Source organism: Bos indicus, chromosome 15 (assembly GCF_029378745.1).
Source record: "Bos indicus isolate NIAB-ARS_2022 breed Sahiwal x Tharparkar chromosome 15, NIAB-ARS_B.indTharparkar_mat_pri_1.0, whole genome shotgun sequence".
Taxonomy (NCBI): Eukaryota; Metazoa; Chordata; class Mammalia; order Artiodactyla; family Bovidae; genus Bos; species Bos indicus.
The window spans coordinates 77636732-77663782 of record NC_091774.1 but is presented as its reverse complement, the minus strand read 5'-3'; the positions used below and the strand labels follow the sequence as shown (position 1 = coordinate 77663782).

At 52.5% G+C, this 27051-nt stretch overlaps 2 protein-coding genes across 56 annotated transcripts in view; both read right to left on the bottom strand.

The window, feature by feature from the left end:
• MADD (MAP kinase activating death domain) overlaps positions 1-12780 on the bottom strand; it is a 40706-nt gene extending 27926 nt beyond the window's left edge. For 23 of the 50 annotated variants that reach the window (XM_019975206.2, XM_019975226.2, XM_019975216.2 and 20 more), the window contains exons 1-12: positions 12370-12543; positions 8723-8882; positions 7519-8115; positions 6816-7119; positions 5977-6108; positions 5333-5446; positions 4140-4220; positions 2259-2437; positions 1668-1903; positions 1306-1462; positions 606-709; positions 212-402 (exon numbers count right to left, since the gene is read on the bottom strand). In XM_019975206.2, the coding sequence (XP_019830765.2) occupies positions 212-402; positions 606-709; positions 1306-1462; positions 1668-1903; positions 2259-2437; positions 4140-4220; positions 5333-5446; positions 5977-6108; positions 6816-7119; positions 7519-8115; positions 8723-8784 (2157 nt within the window). In that variant the 5' untranslated portion in view covers positions 8785-8882; positions 12370-12543. The other 27 variants (XM_019975214.2, XM_019975220.2, XM_019975217.2 and 24 more) reach the window with 5 other exon arrangements.
• Positions 12781-14134: 1354 nt separating this feature from the next.
• NR1H3 (nuclear receptor subfamily 1 group H member 3) lies at positions 14135-26999 on the bottom strand. Of its 6 annotated transcripts, none has more exons than XM_070804178.1 (10): positions 26977-26999; positions 20300-20379; positions 19584-19772; positions 18807-19103; positions 18230-18438; positions 17943-18122; positions 17661-17760; positions 14936-15049; positions 14622-14716; positions 14135-14430 (listed from the first exon to the last, which is right to left on the bottom strand). In XM_070804178.1, the coding sequence occupies exons 2-10, from the start codon at positions 20340-20342 to the stop codon at positions 14284-14286; spliced, it is 1374 nt and encodes a 457-aa protein (XP_070660279.1). In that variant the 5' UTR covers positions 20343-20379; positions 26977-26999; the 3' UTR covers positions 14135-14283. The 6 variants fall into 6 exon arrangements, with proteins under 6 accessions (XP_070660279.1, XP_019830560.1, XP_070660280.1 ...); XM_019975001.2 differs by lacking the exon at positions 26977-26999 and adding an exon at positions 21139-21323; XM_070804179.1 differs by lacking the exon at positions 26977-26999 and adding an exon at positions 21139-21323 and having other exon boundaries at positions 18807-19100.
• Positions 27000-27051: the final 52 nt, after the last annotated feature.

Sequence of the window (27051 nt, the reverse complement as noted above, 5' to 3'; positions counted from 1 at the left end):
CACCCCTGAACAGGGCTGTGTGTCCTCCTTCTGGGGTCAGACTGTACCTCATAGGCTCTAAACTACAGGATCTATGGAGAGGAGGCTGGGGGAAGTGCGGAGAAAGTAGCAAGTTGAGTGGACAGTTTCACCCCAGCTTTCCTGGCAGAGATGAGGCCCCACACCCCAAGTCACCGTTCTCACTCAGCCCCTCCTCCGAGTCCCCACGTACAGAGCTGGCGCCGTGGATAATGGTGCTGGGGCTACTGCTCACAGTGGTGCTGGGGCTGGAGCGCAGGGGCGGGTTTTCCTGAGAGCTCTCGCCATCCGGGCCGGGTTCCTCTGCCTCCTTCTGGTTCTGCAGCTCCTCAATCGCCACCTCGCTGGCATCTCCCAGTGCCGCGTGCGTCAGAGGGTCCACGTCTGCCAAAACCCAAGGAAGACATGTCTGGTGGGCTCACTGTGCTGTGCTGTAGAAGCTATCGCTGTAAATCAACTGTACTCCAATTAAAAGACTAATTTTTATAAGTCTTAAAAAAAAAAACTTCAAGGATGGCAGCTGCAGACCCGCCATCGCAGAACCCCAAACCCCGCCCAGAGCGGCTAATTTCTCCAAGTATACTTACTAGGAGTATCACCGTTGATATCGCATTTCATCATCTCGCTGACAAAGTCACCAAGGGAAGAGTAAGAAGAGCTTGAATCGTCATAATCCATGCTGTCACTCCCACTGCAGAGCGAAGATCAAGAAAAACAAAACAGGAAAAAGGGGGCAGAGATAAGAATCGGCAACCCGCATTAGGGAAAATCAACAGAGGAGCACTTGTAACTCAAGATCGGGGAACAAGATACAGAATGAGGAAACGAACACAAAATCAACTGAACTATGTATGACAAGGCTTTGCAGACTGATGTCTCAGTGCAGTCCAGTCGCTCAGTCGTGTCCGACTCCTTGCAACGCCATGAATCGCAGCACGCCAGGCCTCCCTGTCCATCACCAACTCCTGGAGTTCACTCAGACTCACGTCCATCGAGTCAGTGATGCCATCCAGCCATCTCATCTTCTGTCATCCCCTTTTCCTCCTGCCCCCAATCCCTCCCAGCATCGGAGTCTTTTCCAATGAGTCAACTCTTCGCATGAGGTGGCCAAAGTACTGGAGTTTCAGCTTTAGTATCATTCCTTCCAAAGAAATCCCAGGGCTGATCTCCTTCAGAATGGACTGGTTGGATCTCCTTGATGTCTAAACCCTATGAAATCTGGCCACTGTGCTAGTGAGAGCCTTCTAGCCTTTGAGAACCCTCCTGCTGCTGTAAGGTGCTGCTCACCTGTCGTCAGTTGGGTCAGAGTCAGAGTCTCGCTCGGGCGGCACGCTCAGCGCCTCGGCCAGTTGGGAACCACTGTCATACACTCGATAGTGAATGGGCTGCAGCTGGTGGGCATACCACTTGGGCTTGTCGCCAATCAGAGCTGGATCGAACATGTCTACCCATGGAGGAAAAAAAAGGAGACTCGAGTGGGCAACAGGCGGAGTAAAAGCAAGCAAAGTGTAAAAGACAGGTGGGAGAAAGTCTCAAGCAAAATCAGAATGGCAGGAGCAGCCTGCAGACTGGCAGAGGAGACAGCAAGGGGAAGAGCCGTCAGGAGGACAGAACAGGAGGTGGGGCAGTGCAGAGGGATGGGGACTCACTGTTGTGAATCCGCTGGAAGGCGTAGTTGGTGGGGTTCAGGATCCATTCTCCAAAGTACTCCACGGCCTGAGTCCTGGCCAGTTTCTCGGCGAAAGGAGTCTGCCGGGGGCGTGAGGCTAAAAAGGAGCCGGCTTGGAAAGCCACCACGGGCCGGGGGAAGAGACGTAGGGTACGTGTGTGCATCTGAAAGCCCTGCAGCACGTTGGGGGAGTTGAAGAAACGGACCATGGCCACTCTGGGGAAGAAGGGGATGGTGAGATGACCCAAGTCTCGCGCCCTGCAGAGCAAGGGTCCCTATGATCTGAGGCCTCAGACCACCTCCCGAGGTCATCATTTAACAGGCTTCCAACAGCCAGGGGAGAGGTGTCTTAAAGAATCATCAACCCCCTTCTGCACCCAAGGCCTAAAAGGCCTGAGAATATGATGGACCATTTTCCTCTGCTTTTACTAAAGTGGCAAATATAACTAGATATTATCCACATTTTATAAATAAAGAATCTCTGGGCTCATGGAAGTAATTCGCCCCAAGGTCACTGAGTGAGGAGGGACCAGTTTAAGAGCTTGTGACTGTCTGGTTGGCTTGCCTGTACCTGGTTGCAACATCCACCGAATCCACATCATTGCCGTAGATGAGCGGGTTGAACTCGGTGGAAGGTGTGGACTGCAGGTCATTAGAAGGCCTTCCCAGGAGAAGGGGGATCTCCTGGCCCTCGTGGAATTTCTCCAGATTGAGGATGGGTTGGGTGTTGAGACTCATGCTGGCGAGGGCCTGCGGAAGAAGAAAAAGTCCCGCACAAATGGCTGAGTCCTGGGCAGCCAGCCAACGTCAATTCCTAGGAAAGAGCCTTCCTCTCTGAAACAAGAACCCAAAAACTTTAACCTTTAGAAAACAATCTGAATTACGCAATCTTCAGCTTAAGCCAATCTGATCAAGGCCACTTGATCACACTTGAGGTCCAAGGCGATAGTTTTCAAATTTGTTTTAGTTATGAAATCTTGTTTTTCAATTGAGATCTAGGCAGGAACATCAACAGTTGAAACCTGTAAAAGTAAAGCTTCTCTGAAGCACATATGGAACCCAGAGCCTCATGTGCTCAGTGGTCCCGATCTAAATCAACCCTCAGGGGCTCCGTGGGCCAGTTTAAAGCCACTGGTTTAAACCAGCAGTGTTTGTTTTTTTTAGTTAGTTTATTTGGGGGGCTGCACTGGGTCTTGGTCGCTACGTGCAGGCTCTCTCTACTTGTGCTGAGGAGGCTTCTCACTGCTGGGGCTTCTCCAGTTACAGTGTGGGCTCCAGGGCACATGGGCTTCAGAAGCTGCATGTGGAATCTTCCCCAACCCAAGACTGAACCCGTGTTCCCTGCACTGGCAAACAGATTCTTAGCCACGGGACCACCAGGGCAGTCCCAGCAGTGTTTCTGCAATGCTACCGAGCACAGGAATCACCTGGGTATGTGCCTGCACGTGGCTTCTGATTCATTGTGTCTGAGGTGACTCTGCACGTTTAACAAGCCCAGGTGACACTAACGCCACTGGTCCAGGGACCTCGCTTTGAGTGACAGGGGTCAGAATACAGGATCTGTAAGCCCAGAGGTCTTAGCTCCTATGAACATGTATAGTACAATTCTGACTGTACTTCTCCATCCCATTAGTCATACTAAAACAATCATCGAGAATGAAAGCACAACACAGGAAGACAGCTAGAGCATCTTCTGAACTTGCTATCCTCACCAGACTCAGCTGTAACAAGATATCATATTGTATCAGTGGTGATGGAACCAAGTGAGAGAAAGAGAGAGGGATGACACAAAATGACTCGTGTAAATCCAAACAGGTTTCACCTAGAGGTATTGCTAAGTAACTGAGACAACACAGAGAGAGACTTCTGAAGACTCTCCAAATGAGGAGTTCCTAAAAGAAACACAGAGCTATCTACTGGTGGTCCTACACAAGACACACAGCAGGGCAGGGGGCCAGGGTCTCATCACGGTTTACCTTCAGGTACTGTGTTCAGCATGCAGGGGAAGAAGAAAATCAATCAATGAAAATGCGTTTATGGGGTTTACTCAAAGGAAGGAATTTTTGAAGAAATGATTCTGTAGGGACCAGAGATCAATTCAAGAGAAAAACATGAAAGGAGCCAGACTGTCCAAACTGCTGACTCCCTCCTTAGGAGACAGAGAATATTCTGGGGCCGTTAAGAAGGGCAGCTGTGACAAACAGCAGAAGGTGAAGGTGGTTTTATGCACTAGAGGGTGGTGGGAGGGGCGCACACAGTGAATGAAAAGGAATCTAAGTGGCTCTTTTCTGAGATTCACCCTGCCACCCCACTTCTCTGGAGCCCGCCCACAGCTAAGGAGACCTGCTCGACTGGAAGTCGGCAAGGAGACTGGGTCTCTCAACAGCTGTCTTCCGACAGCAGTGCTACAGCTGCTGCTGCTCCCCTTCCTCTTGATCCCCTCTTCACCCACCTGCTTCAAATGCTTCTTCAACTCTAACGATTCCGGCTCTGGCAGGATAGGCAGCACTTCCGCATTAGTGGGGGCAATCACCTGCACCAGAGAAAGAGCAAAGGTGCGGCCTTAGAATGAGTTGCTCTTACATAAGAGTAAGGAACAAGAGCAGGAACTCAGATACACAATGCTGTTGTTTTTAGTCACGAAGTCGTGTCTGACTCTTTTGCGACCCCATGGACCGGAGCCCGCCAGGCTCCTCCGTCCATGGGATTTTTCAAGCAAGAATACTGGAGTGGGTTGCCATTTCCTTCTCCAGGGGATCTTCCTGACCCAGGGATCAAACCTGCATCTCCTGCTTGGCAGGCGGATTCTTTACCATCTGAGCCACCAGGGAAGCTCCTTACATGTATACAATACTGTTATATACATGCAAACACATACATTATATATGCATGTACATAAAAATATATATATGCATGTATATGACAGACATACACACCTGAAGGGAAACAGTGTACCTAAATGTTCTTGGTGACTCTCCCTAGCCCACAGGCTCATGGGATTGTGCCAGGTCTTGGCCGGGGCACTGGGGCCTTCCATCTCCGTGACGGCATATGCGTTCTTCAGTTGCAACATGCAGGATCCTTTAGTTGCAGCACGCAAACTCTTAGTTCTAGTTCCCTGACCAGGGATCGAACCCGGGCCCCCTGCAGAGGGAGCATGGACTCTTAGCCACTGGACCACCAGGGCAGTACCAGGATCATGCTTTTTGTTTCGTTCTTTGTACTTTTATTTTTACTCTCTAAAGTTTTATGGAAAACACACATAAGGGCTACCTACCGAAGCTTGAATGTATTCACATTACAGAATGTTAGTAATATACTTCTTTAAAATCTGCACTGAAAGGCAGTTTCTTACTAGAAACTACACTCCCAGAAAACCAGTAAATGACCTACGCCGTAGGTAATAATTCTGCAACCATAACTGCTCTGCTTCTCTTGGAAGATGCGGGGAAACACTTAACTCCAGAAAAACTAAACCTTATAATTCTCTGGGTGCTAACCAAGGGCCTATCAAGACAATAAAGTAAAAGCAGCATTTTTTTCAAAAAAATTTGTTTCAGTGAGTTTCACAGTAGCAATCACCCACAAATTTAGGAGCTTCCTGGCCTATTCTAGGCCCCATGGAGCCTCAGACAAGGGCCTCACCCTATTGCTGTCCAGATCTACTAGCCACACGTCATCAGGCATTTTGAAGTCCAGTTTGTAGAGGAAGAAGCTGGCAGGGACTCCGATGATGTATGGTGTTGGAGCCAAGAGCAGCTGTGCAAAAGACAGGGAACAAAACCACAATCTACTGTGATCACTTATCAGGTCAAGATTTTTCCAGGGGAGGAAAACACAGGTCCACAATCCCTTTTCCAAAACCCTTGAAGGCAGATGTGTTCCAAAGTTCAGAATGCTTCAGATCTTAGAGCAGTAATAGTATATATTACATGTTATGTACTACCTGCAGCGAGGTAGCCAGTAGCCTATAATACCTGACGTTAATTGTGACAAGTAAAAACTATAAATAATGGATCATGTATATATATGGCTGAGTCCCTTCGCTGTTCACCTGAAATTATCATAACACTGTTAATCAGCTATACCCCAATACAAAACAAGAAGTTTAAAAAAAAAGCCTAAATGGCCTAAGTCTTCCCACCAGATCAGTTCACATTTTGTGGACAAATAAGTTATGACAAGGAATTCAGGACCAGGACTGATTTACAACTTCTTTGGGCACGGAGCCTTCACCTGGACAGTGTCAGAACAGAGATGACAAAGCCAGAAGACGCCTTAAGACTCACCTGTTCTGCTGATGCCATGCAGGTGGGCAGCAGTGGGATAACAGGAAACATATACTCCAAGGGGTAGATCATCGCCACAAAGGCCATCACGGACATGGAGAGTGCATTGTAGTCTCGGGACTGGAGCACAACCTGCCGCAAACCGTACCAGAGGGATTTCTCGACAGAATCAGTAAGGCTGAAGTGAAAAGAGCCTCTGACACTACAGTTTAATCTCTCTTCACCAAGGCCATGGCCCTGGGATCTTAGTTTCCACACTTATCACTGCCCTACACCCCGCCCTGCCTGTCACCTCCCAGTGTAAGCACTGCCCAAATCCTCCCTTGAGCCATTCCTTTACCTTCTTAGTTCTTGTTCCCCAAATCCCAGGGTCACTCATCAGTACAGAATTACTGAGATTTCCAGAGAATTAGGCTGGTACAGTTGAGGATAATTCAGCTGAGTGTCAAGCTCTCTGAATATATCCCACATGATGCTCAGTTGCTCAGTCATGTCAATCTTATTGCAACCCTATGGACTGTAGCCCACCAAGGCTCCTCTGTCCATGGGATTTCCCAGGCCAGAATACTGGAGTGAGTTGCCATTTCCTACTCCAGGGGATCTTCCTGACCCAGGGATTGAATCCATGGCTCCTGCACTGGGCCCCCTAACCCACGTGATGCTGGTACCGTAATTCGACCCTCACCTGCTGAGAACCTACTGTATACCTCGTATCATGTTATCTCTTGGAGATAAGGTGATGAAAAAGATGTGGTCCCTAATCCTCATCTTTGATGGTCTAGCCTCCGCCACACTTCGAAGCCCTTCCCCTAGAACGGCCTAGAATGCTGCCCTCTCACCTTGTGCTCTAACAGGATGCAGGTGAGCACCTGTAGACAGGCGTCCACACCCAGAAGCTCCAGGGGGAGGTGCAGCGGGAAGTCCACTAGGGTGAATCGAGAGGGGTCTGGGAGAGCAAAGGTCAGAGCCTGCTGGAGCTCCTGGGGCAGGACCTCAATGTCCACTCGCTTCTGCCCCGAGACAGGTACCGGGGAGCGCAGCAACCGGTAGATCCAGGCCTCAATCTCCCGGAGGTCGTGCAGCAGGGCACTTGACTTCTCCTCCACTAACAACGATCCAGTAAAGATTCGCCACATGGTGTCCCTAAGGAGCAGACACATAAGCAGTGGGAGCTGACACCTCACGGCAGCCCCGAGTAACCACAGAGCGTCTAATGATGGCCACGGAGAAGACTTCACTATGGGCTCAGCCAGGACCACAGGATGCACACAAGGGTGATGACAAGTGCAAAAACGTACATGCAGCAAGGACTTCAAGTCCTGCCCATCCTGAAACACCCAACTCCTCAGCATCACTCCAAGCACGATCATGGAAGGAGGTCTAACTCTGCAGCAGTCTTTCGCTTCCATGGATTAACGTTAAGTGTTTAAGGAGGTCTAAGGGACCTCAGGCTTTAGAGGGAAATCCCTACGCCCCTCACCATCCAACTACACCTCAACTCCAGATGCCTCCCCTGTTTCGAGCAGAGGCAGCGAACCATACCTCTGTATGCCTCGAGGGAGGCCCAGTTTCTTGCCCAGCAGGCGCTCGCTGCAGCAGTCCACCAGACGCTTGAGGGTGTACAGACACTCTCGGAAGGTAGAGAAGAAGGGGTAGTGGCTGAGCACGCACAGGGACGTCAGCGTGCTGTTGCGGGACCGGCTCCCCGCCTTGGCCCGGCGTCTGGCCCGCGGAGACTGGCTCACGTCTGGGGTGGAGTCGGCACTGGGCGGCTGCAGGGATGGGCCGCTCTCCGAGGTCTTGGGGCCCACCTCCTCGGAGACGAAGGGGGCTCGGGGCCCTTCCTTCCCCCGGGACCCTGGCCCGGCCTCCCCCTTTTCCTTAGGCACGCGCTTTTGGAAGGAGCGGTAGAAGTTGACGCAGATGCCATATCGGGTGACACCAGTGTCCTTGTCCGTGAGGGTGAAGACAAAAGAGGTGTCATCCCGCAGGGTCATGCGCCGCTGCCGCACGCTCAGGCAGCCCTCCGGCTGGCAGAAGAACACGACATCCGGGGGCAGGGGAAACTCCGAGTGGTCCTCTAGTGGGTACCGCCGTAGCAGTTCCGGAGTCTGGGCCACACTGTCACTGCTCGGGTGCCTGGAGAACATACAGACAAGGTCAGCAGCCTGAAGGGACAGCATGCTCTTTTGGGTTTTAACCACAGTAAAGAAAAATAATAATAATAATAATTTAACCACAGTGGAGAAGTAAATGCTCTTTGGATAAAGTAACCTAGCTGCAGGACCTGGGAAAGCATGCCACGTTGAGGTCTGTGCTGCCATGAAGATGCCTATATTGAAATGAAAGGCAAGTGGCGACAGTAAAATTGTCACCACACCTTAAGATGACTAGCATCTTTCAAGGTGAGTTAGCTAATGAATTCCCCAAGGAGCATAGGTAGACAGAAAAGGAGCACAACGTACTTTTCCTTTTTTCCAAAATAAGGAAGCTGAAGTAGATAAGAGTGTATTTGCTCAAAATCACAAAGATGCTATCTAAGAGCAGAGGTTTGCTCTTTCTCTTCCTCCAGGCCAGTAGCCTCGATCCGCCTGTTCTGTTTTTCCAACTGGCAGCAAATTTCCCATCAGGGTCAAATAACAGAAGAATGAGATATGCAAAGCAATGTGGGAGTAGGGAAGGGGATTCCTTACAGATTTTGTGGCTACCCCAGATGACTGGACAAAATCAGTCACTTCCTGGTTACCTGGCCCCTACGATCACCAGGTAGTCAAGTAACCGAGGACAGGACTTCTTCTTTTGCACCATGGCTCCAATTCATCAGTTCATCTCAGAGAAACTTCAAGGCACCAGGCATGGAGTCAACGTTCGCAGGACGAATTCTGATGTTATCTGAAAAGCCAAGTCTAATAGGAAAAAAAGTACTGATAAGATCCACTGCTTCACCTAAGGGACTCATCCCTCTCCACGTCAACCCAGGTCAGAAGATCTTCCATTTTACTACTAAAGATAGGAGAACATGACACTTTTCCCAGTCTAGAGCTCTGTCCCGGCTTATGAGCTCACAGAGTCACATGTCAAGAAGTAGGATAAATAATGGCTCACCTCCCATCCCTACAAACCAGGGCGTTTCCAGCCTCACTTCTGGGGCTGTTTCTGAAAAAGAGGCCTGGTCAGTCCAATCTGGACTCAATTATCATAATAACAAAAATTAAGTCACTTTCAGGACTGCTGCAGGGTACATCAGGATCAAACCAGACTCTGTAATCAGAACTAATCTGCACTCCTAGCTCTAGGTGGAAACCTAATTATTCTGTTCCAACATTCTGCGTTCAGCTTGATGTGAAACCACCCTATAGACTATACTTAATTGCACTCAGACAACAACAGACGGCTACTCTACCCCATGTGATCTCAAACGAGGGCTCTCCCTGCCCCGCTGCTGCCTCCATTCCATTTTTCTTCCCTCTTTAAGCAAGAAAGGGGCCAAGTGGCTACAGATACTAGCTCTGCCCTTGGTGCTGAATCATAGTCTTCCGCCTCTACTCTGGTTCCGGGATTTGAATCAGTGATACAGTACACACGGATGAGGCCCTGTCCTTCTGGATCTTAGAGATAAAGAATCTAAAGGCAGAAACAACAGGATTTCTGTGAGGAGAGGGAGAGGTACTCAGGGAAATTTCTAAACCACAGTCCAAAATTAGGAAAAGCTTCCATGTCTTGCCCTGGAGAAGGAAATGGCAACCCACTCCAGCATTCTTGCCTGGAGAATCCCATGGACAGAGGAGCCTGGTGGGCTACTGTCCTTGGGGTCGCAAAGAGTCAGACATGACTGAGCGACTGAGCACTTACTCCATGTCTTAACTGCAATTTATTTCCTGTTCAATTTCCATATACTTCCCTAAATAAAATGTTTCACTCCATGCCAAGGCCACTTTCAGCACTTCCAGCATTGCACCTCTGTGCCCAACACATGGCCACACTAGGACCTTGTTCACTGCACACACAGAACCCCACTGCACTACACACACTCTTACACACCACTCCCTTCTTTGCTGCTGCATGTACAATGCAAACACTCCCTGTAGGCTTAAGGCTCTACCTGATCTAGATGAGAAGTTATATCTTTTTTCTCTCTACTTAACCATTTTTAAAAACTATTTACAGCACCCCTCTCCAATCCTCAAAATACTTCTCCCTCCTTTCCCTTGCTCCCCATAGAGGGCCTGCAGGTAATAGGATTCGGTTTTGTCTCCATAGCAACTCTGGCTCCAGCACTATTTATAGCAGAGCTGCCACCCCTCCCCTGCGTGGTGACCGCACAGTGCTAGCAGCTGCTACCCCAGAGCTGCCCGGTGCCCGTAACAATTCATTCTCCTTGAATCTAGAGAAGCCTCTTCCACTGACAGCATCTACTGATTATCAGGTTATCTTCTCCCTCATGTGCCTTTAGTTTGCACTTGGTCCTAATTTTGGATTTTGTTAAGAGATTATCTCCCTTCTATACAACCACAACCAAGTTCCCAAGCTTGCCGTATACTCATTTCTAGGCATCACTGCCACCGCAAGAGCCCTCTGGGTCTCCCCACTGCTATGGAATCATGAGCATACCGCAGAATGTAGAGCACTGTTAACAGAGCTCCTCCCAAGCGGAATGAGAAGGGGAGGGGAACACAGAAATGAAATGGGAAGATGGGTAAAAGCATAACTCATTCTCTAAACAATTATGTGTTTGTGGTGGTCATTTTATGATGTATTTAAACGTCAGATCACTGTTGTACATCTGAAACTAACATAACAGTGTACTGTCAACCACACTTCAATAAAAATGTTTGCTCCAAAAAAAAAAAAAGAATCATGTGGAAAATGCCTAGTGAGAGCCAAAGCACCTTAAAATAAAACAGAACTCGCAGGACCAGGGCTCAAGGCTGAGCCTTGAAATCTATGTTTACACTGAAAACCAGGAGCCCTTTACAACCAAAAATCTAGAAGATCACACCTGAAGCATTTTCTACTGATATACTAGGCATCGGACCTCTATCCTTGGTGGGATCCCAGCCCCCTCTGAACTGAAAATCACTTGATAAAACTGAAATCATTATCATGCTCTACAGTGTTCATCTCCCTCCAAAGCCACAAGGACCCAGAGACGACGTGACCATTCTGGCCACTAGCGACAGGATGGATTTTTAGCCTCGGCTCATATCTCATCAACAGCCACTGCCTTCAGTTATTCAGATTGCAGAGATAACTAAGGCTTTCCTACCCTTCTCCCCTCCTCACAAAGACTCTGGATCCTCTAACATGACCTATAACTCAACACTCTGTCTTCACATCCACCCACTCGGCCTCTAGCCTCAACCACATTTACAAAACGTAGAACCCATCATTATTAGCCCCTATATTCCAAAGGCATCAAGCTCCAAACGCAAACCTACCTGCTGAAGTTCTACACAGTTACCATCCACTGCATCCACAGAGCTTTAAATTATCTGTGTCTTTCAGCTTACAAATGGTCACACGGACCAGCTCCTTGGATCTGTCCCCCGTTTGGGGCAGGATGTTAATAGTAAAGCCACAGGAACCAGAGAGCGATATGACATCTTCGCTGACGTGAGCAACGACAGGAGGCTCTCTCCCCTCCCCCTCCTCCCCAGGCAGTGACCTTGCAAGCGCATCAGCACAGACTGGTCCAGCTTGGGGAAGAATGAGAGCAAGGAGGCAGGCGCTAGGCAGGGATGGGGAAGAGGGGAAGACAGGAATAGGAGGGCGAATTTAGAGGTGCACGAGGACGAGCAGGGAAGCTGTTGCAGTAAAGATGAACAACGGCGTCTCCACTCACCAACAAGCCAATTTTGAAACACCGAATTAAAAAAAAAAAAAAAATATATATATATTTTTGAAGAACCAAATGTCCTTCTTCAAAACCTAACCAAAGATAAGCCGCGCGCCTGCGCGCACACACATATACACACGCGCACAGAAACAGACACACACAGGCTCGCCATGTGCTTAGCACGGCTCGGGCCCCCGGGCTGGACAGCTCTGCCCACCCCCTCACCTGCTGGACAGTTCTCCCCCCGCCCCCGCCCCGGAACCAGGGCCGCCAGTCCGCCCCGTAGGAACCCAGCCCTGCAGCCGCAAGCTGCGCCCAGGCTCGCAGCCCGAACCCCCTCAGCGGCCCGGACGCCCCCTCCTCCAGCCCCACCGGCCCTATTCCTTACTGACCCCTGCTCTTCCTCTCGAGACCTCCATACCCTCTCACACGCCTCTGGGGCCTCCTTAGAGACCCCTTCCCCATGGAGCTCCTGTTCCCTCCCAGGATCCGCTTCCCCCCGGGGAACCCAATTCCCAACACCTTCCTAGGGCCCCCAGCGGTCCGGACCTTCCTACCTCCCGGGCCTAGGGGGACCGGCCGGGCTCGGCTGGACGTCCCCGGGCAAGCCGGGCGTCAGTGGCTCCCCGGCCCCGGCGCCGCTCGGAGAGCAAGCCAGTTCCGCGTCTGCACCAGGGGGGCGCGCACCTCTCCGACTAGGTGAAGGAAGGGGAGGCTGAGGGGCGCCGGGGGCCGTACCATTCACCCCCGGGGGTGGGGGGGACAGGGCTGCACCAAGCCGAGCGCTGAAGGGCGGAGCCGGTCTCGGGAGAAGGGCGTTTACGCACACACCTAGGCGTGAGGGAGTGGGAGCGCGATGGGGCGCGTACGTGCCAAGGGGAGGGCCCACGGGAACGCTGCTGTGGGTGTGGGTTGCGCAAACATTTCAGTTCGACACGGTAATAGAGCCCATTTCAATGATGGTACGTTCACCCTGGAAGCGACTTCTCAACATAAGCTGCTCTCAGACTTTCTCGCCGTCCCCTTTACTTCACTTCCCTCCCCACCCCCCGCTCGCGGTTTGGAAGCGCCCAACCGCCCGTGCAGGGAAGCCGGCGGCTGAGGCGGCGGAGCCTACCAACTCGGGACGGCGGGGGGGGGGGGGGGGGGGCCGGGCGGCTTGAGGCCGGAAGGCGCGGCCGCGTTATCACCTACGCCCGGTGCGCTCCAAGGAAGGGGGCGTGGGCGGCGCGCGGGGCCCGCTGGGAAATGCAGTCCAGCCCTTCTGAGAGGCTCAACCCGAGACGCGGCAGCCTCCCCTTGGCTTCAGAGGACATGACCCCCACCCCCCCTCCACCCCCCCGCCCCAGTCCCACAGGGCCTGCGGGCCAAGAGGAAGGACTTATTGTCCTTTGATTTTCAGGAAAATCGAGGCATTGGACCTGCACGGGCTAATACAGGTGCGCGACTGAGGCGTTGGTTCTGAAAAATAAATCCAACACCCCTCCCCCAGAGAAAGACAACGCGCGATCCCACCGGGATTCCTGAAGGGGAAGCAGGCCTCCCAGCCTCAGCACCTCATTGACCCTTTACGGCGCAATGGGAATTGTAAAAGGAGGTCCCCTCTCACGGCCGAGGCTGTCACTTTGTGACCTGCCTCCCTCCTCTTGAGTCTGGAAGCGGACCCTCAAGGACACACTAGCTTCCCGCCTCCGGTGGTCGGGCCCCCACTCCCACCCACCAATCCAGAAATCGGTTTCTATCCTTCTGAATTCAGTTTGGTCTTCCTATACAAACATCCTAAAGGAAATCAGTCCTGAATATTCATTGGAAGGACTGATGCTGAAGCTGAAACTCCAATACTTTGGCCACCTGATGCGAAGAGCTGACTCATTTGAAAAGACCGATTCTGGGAAAGATTGAAGGCGGGAGGAGAAGGGGACGACAGAGGATGAGATGGTTGGATGGCATCACCGACTGAATGGACATGAGTTTGAGTGAACTCCGGGAGTTGGGGATGGACAGGGAGGCCTGGCGTGCTGCAGTTGTGGGGTCGCAGAGAGTCAGACATGACTGAGCGACTGAACTGAAGGGAACTGATACAAACAGTGCCAGACCTCTCAATGTGGCAGCCCCAAGGCGCTTACAGCCAAGGAGGGACAGTGCAGAATTTCTCTGGGGGCCCTGTGGGGAAAAACAGGAAGTGGTAGAAGCAGCATGGGCAGCGCCCGGAGAGCCTAGTGCAAAGGGGCCCCCAGGTTCATCCATTTGACAGGGTTCACACAGTGTTCACGTGGAGCACAGTGTGGCTATCCCGACTACTCAGCAGCCACAGAACTCCCAACCCTTTGACTCTCCTTTAATGCCACGTGAGGATCTCCTCTGCCCAGCCCTCAGGAATGTTTGTCCTTCATCTGGCTCCACCTCTAGGAGGCAGCCACCCAGCCTCAGTCATCCAGCCCAGGAAAACAGAAGACACGGAGGAGGAACTGTCATTCGTGCACGTCCCAGATCTCAGAGAGCAGCGGGGGAAGCTTCTTATCCTGCAGGCGCAGGGCAAACACTTGCTCTGAGTGGACGCTGCTCAGTGTCCGGAGGCTCACCAGTTTCATCAGCATCCTTGGGAACATCAGTCGGTCCTAGGAAAGGAGAGGGACAAGTAGGGCCTTTTGTCTCTCCCCAGGGAAGAGGGGCCAGGGGTAGGGGAGTTGCGGGAGAGGCAGAGAAGTGTCTGTGCTCGATGCAGTCAGGGAGGGGTTCTAGAAGGGACAGCAGGTTTTCTGGGGATGAGCTGTGGAGAGGACGGAGGAGGAGCAGTGGGGAGACTCACATGGGGGTGGTGGATGGAGACGTAGGCATGCAGGGCCTCCACATATGTGTGTTGCAGCCTCTCTACCTGGAGCTGGTCCTGCACGTTGGGCCGGTCTACAGGTCACCAACAGAGTTGAGTGGCAGGTCTGGCCAGGGTCTCATTTCCATACCCCAAATCACAACCCCAGAAATAGGGACCTGCCGCACCCAACCTCTCCTATCCCACAGGAACACAGCAAGGGCCTCCACCCCCACGATCGTTGCCCTAAGGCGCCTGCAGCCCTCTCTGGTTTGAGTCTCTCGCTGGTTTTCCCTCTCGCCCCTCCTCCACACCTGCAGAGAAGATGCTGATGGCAATGAGCAAGGCAAACTCAGCATCATTTAGCTGCAGCTCGTTCATGGCTCTGGAGAACTCGAAGATGGGGTTGATGAACTCCACCTGCAGCCCTGGGGAGGAAGAAGAGAGGCTGGGGACTGTGGCATGGGCTTTGTTGTTCAATCCCTAAGTCATGTCTGACTCTCTTGCAACCACAGAGACTGTAGCCCACCAGGCTCCTCTGTCCATGGGATTTCCCTGGCACAAATATTGGAGTGGGCTGCCATTTCCCTCTCCAGGGAATCTTCCTGACCCCAGGATTGAAGCTGGGTCTCCTGCACTGGCAAGCGGATTCTTTACCACTGAGCCACCAGGTGAGTCCCATGACATGGGCAGCACAGCTCAATTTAGGAAGATACCAGGAAACTCAGTCAGAAGTCCCCAGGCTCTGCTGTGTAACCTTGGATAAGCTTCTTAGCCTCTTTAAGTCTCTTATGTGAGGTGGGAATCATATCTGAACTTACAGAATTGTGATGGTTAAATGGTAAAGCATACAGACCCCTTTGCACTGAACCCAGCATATAGGACATGCTAAATTAAATAATCACAATAATAATTCTGTTAGAATTCTTCTTAGAACTCTTCAGGGCCCCACATTACTAGAAATAGACGCAACTCTATGTTTGTTTACAAAAAGACTTCTTCACTGACAAGTGGCCTTACTTTGAATAGTAGCAACATTTCATTTTCCATCACAGGGGAGACAGCAGTGTGTTGAGGGTGTGGACTCTGTTGTTGGACTCCCTGGGTTTGAGTCCTGGCTCTACCACTTCCTAGGCTGTGTGACCTTGGGTAAGTTATTTAAGCTCTCTGGGCTTTGGTTTTCCTATCTCTAGGATGGAAATAATACTACCTATCTCATAATGGGTCCTTAGAATAATGAGTGGCACATAAAATAACTGCCATATAAGTGTTGAATAAATTTAAAAAAAAAATAGAACCAGTCTTCTTACTGAGAAGACTGAAGTTCAATAAATCATGACTTGTTCTAAAGGATAGCGTTCTAACGAACGTTTCTCCCAAACACAGTCAAACTCTCTCCACCCTACCCATCCCCTAGGTTTTCTCAGATGTCTTTTAGCAACCATCTGCTAACTTTTCCATTCCAGCCTTCTCGATTAGTCACTTCCTGTACTTTCACCCCGATGTTTATCAAGTGTGTCTTGATACACTTAATGGACAAGCTCTGTTTAGAAAGCCCTTCTTGGTGAGGTGTCCAGCCTTGAACGGCGCTGAACAGCCCCTTGGGAGGACGAGCCAGTTTTGGAGTTTCACCTCCTGTGAGGGTCCACTGCTGCTCGCTGAGTGAGCACCCCCACTGTGGTCGGCTCACGTCACTAGCCACTCACACGTACGTGCAGTATGTGGTGGTGGAGGTAGAGGGGGAGGGAGACCTACCCAAAGAGCACCGCTCCCCTCACTGAAAACATGAGAAATGAAAGACAAACACCACGACATGAAAACCGCTTATATAAACGAATCTATACATAGATGCAGATTCAGATAGCCCAAGTCCGTAAGTGCCGAAAGATACGTGCAGACGTGAAAACAGGCAAGGGTTCAGAAGGGAGGATGTTATGAAGGAGAAGGCCGTGGTTGGGTAGAGAAAGGGGGCAGGGCTGGGCTTCTAAAGCAGGAAAAAGTCATTACATCACTCCTATTAGGTGTCTCTACGTTCAAGCAGCGCACCGGGTGCTATAGAAGGCTAGAGGTGCCCACACAGCCCTCCCATGCCCTATGGTGAAGAGAGGCCTACCTAGAAAGCTCACTGGGTGGCCTGTGACCAGACAAGAGCTGGCCTGAGTCACCAGAAACCTTTCTGAACTCTGCCCTGGAAACCAGGATCCTCCAAACCTGAGAATGGAGTCAGCATCAGCCCTATTTTACAGACCCACTGACTCAGGTGTTAAACCACTCAGTCTCTTGTTCAGCCTCAGTCTGGTCTCTCCAAAACACCTTCTACCTTCCAACCCTTCTCCCACAGCACAAACATCAGCAGCAACCGAATATGAGGAAACCAACGCTGCTTAGCCTGCAAGCAAACATCAGCTAGAGAACCGCAGTGTGAACTAATTCTTGGAGAAAGTACTCCAGCTATGGGATGGGGACAGAAGTGTTCCCTCTTATCCTAAAACTGCCCCATCTGGGCATGTCTGCTGTGTTTTAACGCCAATGCCACGGCTCCTCAGAAAGCGCAGTTGAAAAGGAGGAAATCAGTCCGCATGATCCTTAAAGAGCACGTCTGTGAAAGGTTTTTCGTGATTGACTACTAAAGGGCTCAGTGAGGTTTTCGAGGATTTTTCCTAGCTTTTCTTCAAGCAAAATATTATTCATAAGCACAACATATAATGCAGATTTAAATGGAGCTTCTTGTTTGGCTAAAGTTAGGGTGAAGGATATGTCTGCTCTAAGGTGACACTGTGGAAACCCTGCCTCAGGTTCCTGGGAGCACAGTCTGAGAACTGATGGCCTAATGCAACAGAGACCAGGAATTGGTGTGGGGCAGTTAAGGGAAAACTATCAGCATTTCAACTTTCCATCTTGGAAAAACAGGTGGGTCTTTCCCTTTGGAGCCGCTCAAACCCTGGGCCTGCAGCTCTGTAGTCACTATGGACCCCCTGCATGATGGGACAAAATGCATGTGTCCATCCAGCCCAGCCCCTTTGTGAGCTCAGTCCTCACCTGCTTTGGCAAAGTCTTCCCGGTTATAACTGAAATCCTTGAGGAAGGTGATACTCTCACTTCCAGGGTTGTACCTCCGAGAGGTCTCCAGGAGCATCACCTGCACACAATGATCAGGCTGGTCTCGGGCCAGGGCACCTTCGAGCAAAGGGCAGCCCCTCAACCCTACTTCCCGGGCCGGGGGGTAGCGGGGAGGACACGGCTTTCCAGGGGGCTGGCTGGAGGCTCCTCCCACAGACATCCTGTTCAGGTCCTCCCTTCACCCCTGTCCCCGCCAGTCACCTCAATCGCAGACGTCTTCAGCAGGGCGATCTGGTCCTCCCGGCTGAGCTGCAGGAAGCCTGGCAGCTGTTTGGCAAAATCCACGATCTCCTGCACGGAGACGATGGCCAGCTCAGTGAAGTGAGCAAAGCGCTGCTGACGGGCCTCCCGGCTCTGGGGATCTGGTGCCATTGGCCAAGGCTGCCCGGAAAGGCAAGGAGGAAGGAAACAAAGTGCCCTGAGCTGGATGTCAAGAAGCCACCTGGGGCTCTGGGCACAGCCGTCTCTTCCCCAAGTCTCTCAGGTACCGTGACTCGAAGCTGGTCTGAGAAGGAGCGCCTGTTACACAGCTGCTGGGCAGCCACCAGCTTCTCAATCATGCCCAGCTGCTCTGGGCTGAGCTGGGGCAGGACTTGGGGAGGTGAGGAAGCTCTCGGGGGTGCAGATGTGGCCTGAGCCTGTTCCTCCTCTTGCCGCTTCATTTTCTTCAGACGGATCTGTTCTTCTGATAAGACACCTGAGGAGAGAGCGGGACAGGGTGAGGAGGGGAGAAGTGGGGAGACAGGAAACGGGGATGGGGCACAGGAATAGTTTGAGGCTCCAGAAAAGTGGAGAGTGTTGGATAAAGACAAAGAAGATACAAAAAAAAAACACATGCCATGTGGCATGTGGGATCTTAGTTGCCAGACCAGGGATGGAACCTGAGCCCCCTGCAGTGGAAGCTCAGTGTCCTAACCATCAGGGAAGTCCCTAAAGAAGAAACTTTAATCCACTCTTAGGAAGGCCTGCAACTCAGCTGCCTGTCTGCCCCCAGACCCTAGCAGCCACATGTCCCCTCTTCCCCATCAGCCTAACCGCCCCCAGCTCCGGTGTCCAGACACTCACACTCCTCCCGCATGCCCGCCTGGCGGCACTTGCGAAGGCGGCACTCCTGGCACTTGCGGCGCATGTAGGTGTCCATGGGGCAGTGGCCCCCGCTGTGGCAGACGTAGCGTGCCCCTTTGATGACACTGCGGCGGAAGAACCCCTTGCAGCCCTCGCAGCTCAGCACGTTGTAGTGGAAGCCGGAGGCCTTGTCCCCGCACACGCTGCACAGCTCGTTCCCCAGCATTTTGGGGGCGGGCCCCTTTTTCCGCTTTTGTGGACGAAGCTCTGGATGCAGGGAAGAGCCTTCATGTTCTTCTTTGGGGAGAAGGCTTAGTGCTCAGTTGGCCACTGCCCTGAGTACTCAGTGACCTTCATTCACTTCATTATACCAAGACTAGTCTCTCTATTCTAAGAAAGTAGCTCTCATACGCCACGCTGTCCTAGGTACTGTCTGAGCCCTTACAGGTGCTGATCCTTACAACAACCTACGAGATGGGTGCTCTTATTATTTCCATTTTATTGAGGCTCAGAAGAGCCTAAAAGTGAGTGAAGTCGCTCAGTCGTGTCCGACTCTCTGCGACCCCATGGACTGTAGCCCACCAGGCTCCTCTGTCCATGGGATTTTCCAGGCAAGAGTACTGGAGTGAAGAGCCTAAGACAGATGCAAGATTTACACTCAGATCACTTACGTCTAGTTGACGCCAAAGCCTTTGGACTTAACCCTGATCTCATAAGGTAAAGAGTCCTGATCCCAGATCCAGGGAGCCCCCACCTCCAAATCTGGCAGCTCCTCACCTGTGGACTCTGGAGGGGCCTCTACACCAGGGAGCAGGGCCGTGGGCTCTGGCGCCTCCAGCCCCATCCTCGAAGTGTCCCCAGCGGACTGCGGCGTGCTGGACTCCTCCCTGAGGATGCACTTGCTGCTTCCCAAGGGCTGGCTGCTTGCATCTTGTGCATCTGGTTCCCACAGCTCCACTGCAGAATCTGAACCCCGAAAGAGAGACACAAGGGGTCTCAGGCCCCCCCCCACCCCTCCTGCATTCTCCTGGGAAACTGCAAGTCTATCTCCGCCCACAGAGGGCAGCAAAACGCTGGCTCTGGCTCTGGGATCCTGGGATTGTTATGGGCTCTAGAGTGAGCCACTTGTAGTCCCCTGCACCTCAATGCCTTAAATGAGGACATTAAACTCTGTCCTTTGGGCGGGGGCTGAAGTTCGTCCATCTCAGAGATCAGACAGAAGTCTTGAAAGCCAAGCTGGGTAAGCCCTGGACAAGCCAAGCCTCCCCAGCAGCAAGCCCGGATTGAGAAGGATGGCAGGTTATCTGCAAGGGCCAGGCACGAGAACCAGCACAGAGGCAGCCCGGGCAGAAGGAGGTCAGCAACACCCAGAGCAGCTCTGAACTGTTCTCCAGGGGTGGGCAGAAGGCAGGTCATGTAGGAGGCTGATTCCCGCTGGAGGAGAGGAGCCAGCGCCCAGGCTCAGGGGAGAGGGCTGGAGTGAAGACGCTTACCAGGAGAAACATCAGGCACAGGAGCCTCCAGCCACAAAGACATCTCTTCCCGGAGCCCTGGACATTACCAAGGGACTGTCCTGCAGGAAGGATCCAGGTTACACTATTCCCAAACTGGGTCCCTTCCCCTCCTGATCCTGCCTTTTATCTATCCTCACATATCAGCTTATGTTTACCTGCCATGTATGTGTTAGCGCCTGTGCCAAGGCTTGCCATGCCTTCCTCACAACATCCCTGTGATGTCAGAGCTACTCTTAAACCCAATTTCCAGATGAGGAAACTGGAGTTACAAGACACGAAGAAAACTGCCTATGGCCACGCAGTTAGGCAGCGGTAGAGCCGAGGTAGACTCCCAACTCTGGTCTCTCCGACCTGAAAACTCTCATGTCTTGGCTACCGTGCCACCTTTTCTCCCCAGGCCCCGCTCCAGGCTGTCAGGGAACATTTGACGCCCCCGCGCCCGGCTTCTGTCAGAGCCCCTTCCCCTTACTCCTGCACTGGGGACCGCAGGCGTTGGGCCGAACCCGGGACAAGTTCTGAGATCCAGACTCCCTCCACCCAGCGATAAACACCGCTAGTTAAGACAAACCTCCCTCCTGCCACTTCCCGGGACAAAATTCTCGCCTCCGGGAGTCACCCCAGTTCACATAGAGGACCTCCTCCCTTGATCGCGACAAGTTATTCTGGGGCTTAGAGCGAGCGCTGCGCTTCCATCACCACCCTCCCTCGCTGCTCCCCAAAGACCCCCTTTCTAAAGCCCCGAGACACCCCGCACCCCCGCCCCCACTCCCGGACACGCAGACGCAGAGCCCCAGGGCAGAACTGAGGCGCAGACCCACCGGTGCCCGGGCCGCCAGACTCCCCGGCCGGGGCAGTCTCTGGAGCCCCCTTGCTGGGAAAGCAGGATGCTGCAGTCCCCCGGTCCGCAGGCCTCGGCGGCGGCCGAGGCGCCCAAACTGAGCGAGACAGGGGCCGGGAGCCCGGTGCCGACCGACTGGAGCCCGGGCCTCCTCGCCCCCGCCCCCGGCGCTGACTCCGCCCCTGCCGGCCGGCCGCCCCCTCGGCCCGGCGCCACCGCGGCCCCTGCCCCCCGAGCCCGGCGGCCGCATGTCCCCGCAGAGCGGCCCGCGGGTCTCCCCTTCCTCTCCTCACTCCGGCGGCTCGGAGCGGCTCTTACACAAACCGCTGCATCCCAGGCACCACCCCCCACCACCACCCCACTCCCCGCAGCCTCCAGAGTCGTCCCCTCCCCTCCGGAGACATCTCGCAGAGCAAAGGTCCCGGCCCGGCCCGGAATTGCGACACCGAGCCCCAGCCTGCTTTCCCAGTCTTCCTCCGCCTTCCCTGCCTCGGGAAGGGGCTGAGCAGCTCTCCCCACCATCTCCAGGCAGGAGATCTCCAGGGGTGGAGACGGGCAGGTTGCTGGGCCTTCAGGGAGTTTCTGACTGTGGGTGCCCTGCGGGGGGTGTGGGGGCCCTCCGCGAGGGGAAGAGGTTGGAGGGGGGGCTGGGGTGGAAAGAAGTCGCTTCAGCACTGGATGGTCTGGGATGGGAGGCTGTAGATCTGGGTACCAGCCCGGAGGACCTGAGAGGGTGTGTATGTAGGAACGGTTCCATCACAAGTGAAGGCAGGCCCTGTCCCGCTGCTCCTGAGACCATATCCCTGCCTTCCTGCCCCGCTGCCTGGAACACCGAGGTCTACCCTGAAGGTGGACGCCTCATTTTATTGATTTTACCTCCCCTGAAACAGAACCTGACATAGAGAAAGAAACAAGAGTAGGTACTGTGGTCCTGTTTGTTGAATGAATAAGTAAACAAGGAAAACAGCATGATCCTCTTCTATCCTATACTTGTTACCTCGAGTCAGTTTCATCCCCACAACACTGCTTCAGTGCAGGGGCTCTGAGCTCAGGTTTTGGATTCAAATTTGGGCCTTGCCTCTGCCTCTTATTTTCTGTGTGATCTTGATTAAGTGGGCTTCCCTGCTGGCTCAGGCTGTAAAGAATCCACCTGTGATGCAGGAGACCTGGGTTTGATCCCTGGGTGGGGAAGATCCCCTGGAGGAGGGCATGGCAGCCGACTCCAGTATTCTTGCCTGGAGAATCCCATGGGCAGAGGAGTCTGGCAGGCTCCAGTCCATGGGGTCACAGAGTCAGACACGACTGAGCAACTAACCACAGCACACAGCACTTGATTAACTGTTACTTAATGTCTCTGAACCTGTTTCCCTATCTTTATAACAGGGATAATAATAATGATTTTTACCACAGAAGGTTGTCGTGGCAATTAAACAATATATCAGATGTATCGCACCCAGTAAGAGTACTAGAGATGGTAGCAGTGATCAGCCTCCCAATTCCTTCAGCAATGGGTCTTCCCATCACCTTGGCTCTGAACACTATTAACCTTCCAGTGCTTATTTCCGTATACATCCCCCTCTTCTGGTCCTTGGAGCCGTCCCAGGAGGGAGGGAGGGTACAGTAACTCTGAGCTCCGTTTTCTTCTCAGAGAACACTGAGCTCAGGGCGGAGCCTTTTCCGGGACCACACACAGTCAGTGGCTGAGCTGGGATCGGAATCCAGATGTCCTCACTCAAGTCCCCGTCCTCTTTCTCCTGCGTCAGAGTCCGGGATGCCTCTCAGGTCTGCTGGACCAGTGAAGCACTGAGATGGGCAAAGCGGGAGCGGGGTCGGGGGTGGGGGGTGGCTGGGGTGCTGCAGTGGGAGAGGCAGAGGGCCCTGGGGATGCTTCAGTGCAGATGTGGGAAGCAAGGGGCTGAGGTTACTGCTGGTTGTCCCCCACCACCCCGCCCCACTCCCAGTTTCCTGCTCACAGGCTCTTCCTGTTTTGCTGTGAACTCCAGTTCCCATGGGTCCCACATTAAAGCAGAGAAGGACAGGAGGCCAGGGCGGGCAGCCAGAGGGACAGACACGGATATGAACAGGGCACCAGGGAAGAGGAGAGAGAGCAGGGCAAGAGTGGACACGGGGTGGGGGGAACTGGGTGGGAGAGGCACCAGGCAAGCAGAAACAGAAAGGAGCTTAGTGAAAGATGGGAGGAAGCTCAGGGTGGGACAGGGGGAACGGGTGGAAGTTGGGGACCAAAACTTGAGAAGACAGCAGGCTGGGCAGTGTTGCAAAATCTGCCCATGTATTCATTTTCACATTTCAGAAAAGCCCCTCTGACATCCCCCATCTCAAAGTTCTGCCTCCAGCTTTTGCTCTTGTTCCCTCTCATCACAAGGTCATCCCCTCACAAGGCCGGCACCCCAGGCTGGGCATCTCTGAGTCATGAGCACAAGGCCCAGCTGTCCTGGGAAAGTAAAAAACCAGGGACTCTGGCTCTTGGGCAACTGAAATGGTTCCGTCTTAAGCACGCACACCCTCTCTCGGCTCCCTCCTCCTCCAGTGCACAGGGAGGGTTAGCGGTGCCACTGAGACACCTGGTGATGGGCACTCGGGTGGAACTCTGGTCTGGGGTCTGATGACTTGTCTTCTGGGAGTCGGGAGAAGACCCTCGTTCACTCCAGATCCTCAACTCCTCTCCTCACGCCCTCATCTCCCCATAGGCCAGGACCGAGGACCACACACGAGCTGGTTCTGTCACCCTCTAACCTGGGCCAGAGCCGGCTGCTGAACAAGCAGCTTAGGGCGCCATCTCTCCCACGTCAGGGAGTCAGCCTCAGCCTCGTCTCAGAGGAGGAGGAAGCGTGACTGCCTGAGTTACCCCTTCAGGTTACAGGGGTTCAGGAGCCTCCCCCGCATGAGGGGAGTGCAAAATGGGCAAAGACCAAAACCTGTTGGTGGTCTCTCCACAGGGGTCCTGGAGACTAAGGACTGGGACATGTTCCCCAAGCCAGGGCCAGCAGTCAGTTATCTGCAGCGGGCATCACTTCTCACTTTGCCAGACCCCCAAACCTATCTACCAGTCTCCAGGAGGTGTCAGGTGCAAGGCCTCCCCTTCCCGAGGGGGCTTTCCTGTGTGCTTCCTCCACCCCGAGAGGAGGCATCCTGCCTGGGAGCTCCATTTAAGATCTTCCAGCTCCCCACAACCTGCAGAGGGAATCTGAAGCCAAGACAGGCACATCCCCCAGCCCGTGGTCACATGCACCACTAGATAACTCCCCTCAAAGCGCTCCCGTGAAGCAGGCCACAGGGTACACTTGGTGGTATGGAGGAGGGGGGCAAGTGCTTCCTGCTGCCTCCCTCACGATTCTGGAAGGCTGCAAAGTGTGGGGAGTGGGGGGTGGGGGGGCGGTCATCTTTCAGGCCAACCAAGTAACTTCTCAAACCCCCAGTCACAGGACAGGGAAGAACCCAGGAATTCCAGGTCGGTGAGTTCAGAGATGATACAGATGGCAGAAAGGAAAAAAAGAAAAGTAACATTTATTAGGCCCTACGACATACATTTATCTTTGCATGTATTATTTTATTTCTCCTTATATATAAAACCCCAAGAGGTAGTTACTAGCAGGAGGGGAAATCTCAGATTTGAACACAAGTGTAGCTGACTCAAAAGCTCAAACTCAAACAAAATTTCCACCTCACTCCATTACACAAAACTACCTTCCCAACTGGGAAAAACAATGAACTCACACGGATTTAGGTTCACTTCTGCCAACAAAGGGTAGAGCAGTGGTTCCCAAACCTGGCCTCCTTTTCAGAGATTCTGATTTATTTGGCCTGAGGTAGGAAGGGGATGACAGAGGATAAGATGGCTGGATGGCATCACCGACTCGATGCACATGAGTTTGGGTGGACTCCGGGAGTTGGTGATGGACAGGGAGGCCTGGCGGGCTGCAAATCATGGGGTCCCAAAGAGTCCGACACGACTTGAGTGACTGAACTGAACTGAACTGAGGCCCATGTATCCATCTACACATCCATTCTTTTAGCAGCTGTAGCTAAGAACCAAGGTTTGGGAACCACAGAACCATCTGGTGGAAAACAGGCGGAAGCTGGGGGTCCAGAAGCCAGGGCTCTGCTCTCGGCTCTAACATGCACTGTGATGCAATCCTCACCCTTCCTGGGTTTATTTCTCACCATCAAAACTGAAATAATATCTTCTCCATCAATACTTCCTACATTGGATATTTGCAGGCACAAAGAAAACAGAAATATTTGAGCAAGTGGGAAGAAAAGCAAAAGATGAATTTAAGGGATTTTTGTTCTACGTGCCAAAATTTAGTAAGCCTGGGATTTACACTCTGATATCACAACAGTCTGGTTACTTTGCAAGGAGAGTAAGGGGCATATTAAAATGAAATATTCAACAACTCCCATTAATATGCAGAATTTTGCCAATTAACCATGTCCCACTCAACCCCACCCACGTGAAAAGGTTTCCTTTGCTAGAAATCTCTTTATTGAAAATATTTGGGGGCCACTGAATATAGTTAAACAATGCAGTTTGAGTAGCCTGTGAGAAATAGCCCATTATAAGGAAAATTTGAATAGAAATCAGAAAACTTGAGTTTTAATCCAGTCTCCTGAATTGTGTGACCTTGGACAAGTCACTTCCTCTCTTAGGATTTGTTTTCTTATCTGTGAAGAAAAGGGGACTAGGTTACATCAAGGATTCAGAGGTGCTGATATATGAAGCTTATTAATGGTCTTCATGAACTTCTTGGGATTGTGTGCAAAATTCTATTTGTGTGTGGACATTTTTCTGGAGGAGAGGAGACTAAATTTTCATCTAATTCATAAAGGGGCTTGTGACTAAATACGGCTAAGAACTTTTTGACTACCCAGCCTTCAGATCTCAATTTCTATTCACTCCTCCGTAACAATTCTGGAAGCAAAGTTTAGATCCTGAAATACATGTAAATAATTCAATCTGGAGTCCTGGGGCAAAATAGTGACTCTGCTTTCTTCCACATGTTCTGATCAGGTTTTATTTCTCCAATGATCTGAGGTAATTGGCTACTAGGGGGCAGATCTGAATCAAAGCATCTCAATGGCCTTTGACCTGACTTCCTGGAGCAGTGAGTCCCTCCCCAAGTTCAGAGTCACAAAGATCTGAAGCCAGACTGGCTGCATCTATATCCTAGCAATGAGTGCCAAGCGGGCCTCTGTCTGATTCTGTGGAAAGCCCATCTACTCCTACTGTATGATATTCTCTTTTCCCTTACCCCTATATCTCCCCACTGGTCTGAAACGTCTCCCCTGAGGATTCACTGCTTTGGTTTTGCAGCCTGAACATCCTGTGCAACCCAACCCCTTTGAGAAGAGGCACGGCATCTTGATTCTAATCATCTAAAACTTGGAAGTGGACGGGTGGGAGGAGAGGGAAAAGGACTGGAAGGGGAAGTGAGAGAGCACCTTAAGCTCTGCTCAGGAAATGAGCAGCAGGCTAGACTGGGACCAACCTCAGGCACACGGGAAGTCCAAAGGGCTGGTACACCCTGTGCCCTACACCCCGAACAAGCCTTCCTTCAGGGAATAAGAGCCCGGGCCAAGGCTCAAATTCCACCCTAAGTAAGGCGTGTGGAGACAGCCGCCCTGGGCCACCCCTCGCCTCAATTCGGCGCCGGCTCTGGCTCTAGGTCAAGCCCGGAAGCACCCCCAGGCCCGAGGGGGCGCTCGCTCTCCCGGCCACGGTCCAGCCGAATACAAGAGCCACCTTGGTACGGGGGTCTCTGTGAGCAGAGGCAAAATCCACGTTCAGGGGTCTCTTTACCAAGACGAGGTCTTCAAACCCTTTCTGCAGGGCGAGGTCGCGCTACATTCCCACGCTCCTCCTCCACGGCAGGAT

What these genes read in the sequence shown, in the direction of transcription:
- NR1H3 (XM_070804178.1), bottom strand. Translation starts at nt 20,342, where the DNA reads ATGTCTTTGTGGCTGGAGGCTCCTGTGCCTGATGTTTCTCCTG. An exon ending in TGTGCCTGATGTTTCTCCTG is followed by an intron (nt 19,773 to 20,299) that starts GTAAGCGTCTTC and finishes TTCGGGGTTCAG; the next exon opens with ATTCTGCAGTGGAGCTGTGG. An exon ending in TGAAGACGTCTGCGATTGAG is followed by an intron (nt 17,761 to 17,942) that starts GTGACTGGCGGG and finishes CATTGTGTGCAG; the next exon opens with GTGATGCTCCTGGAGACCTC.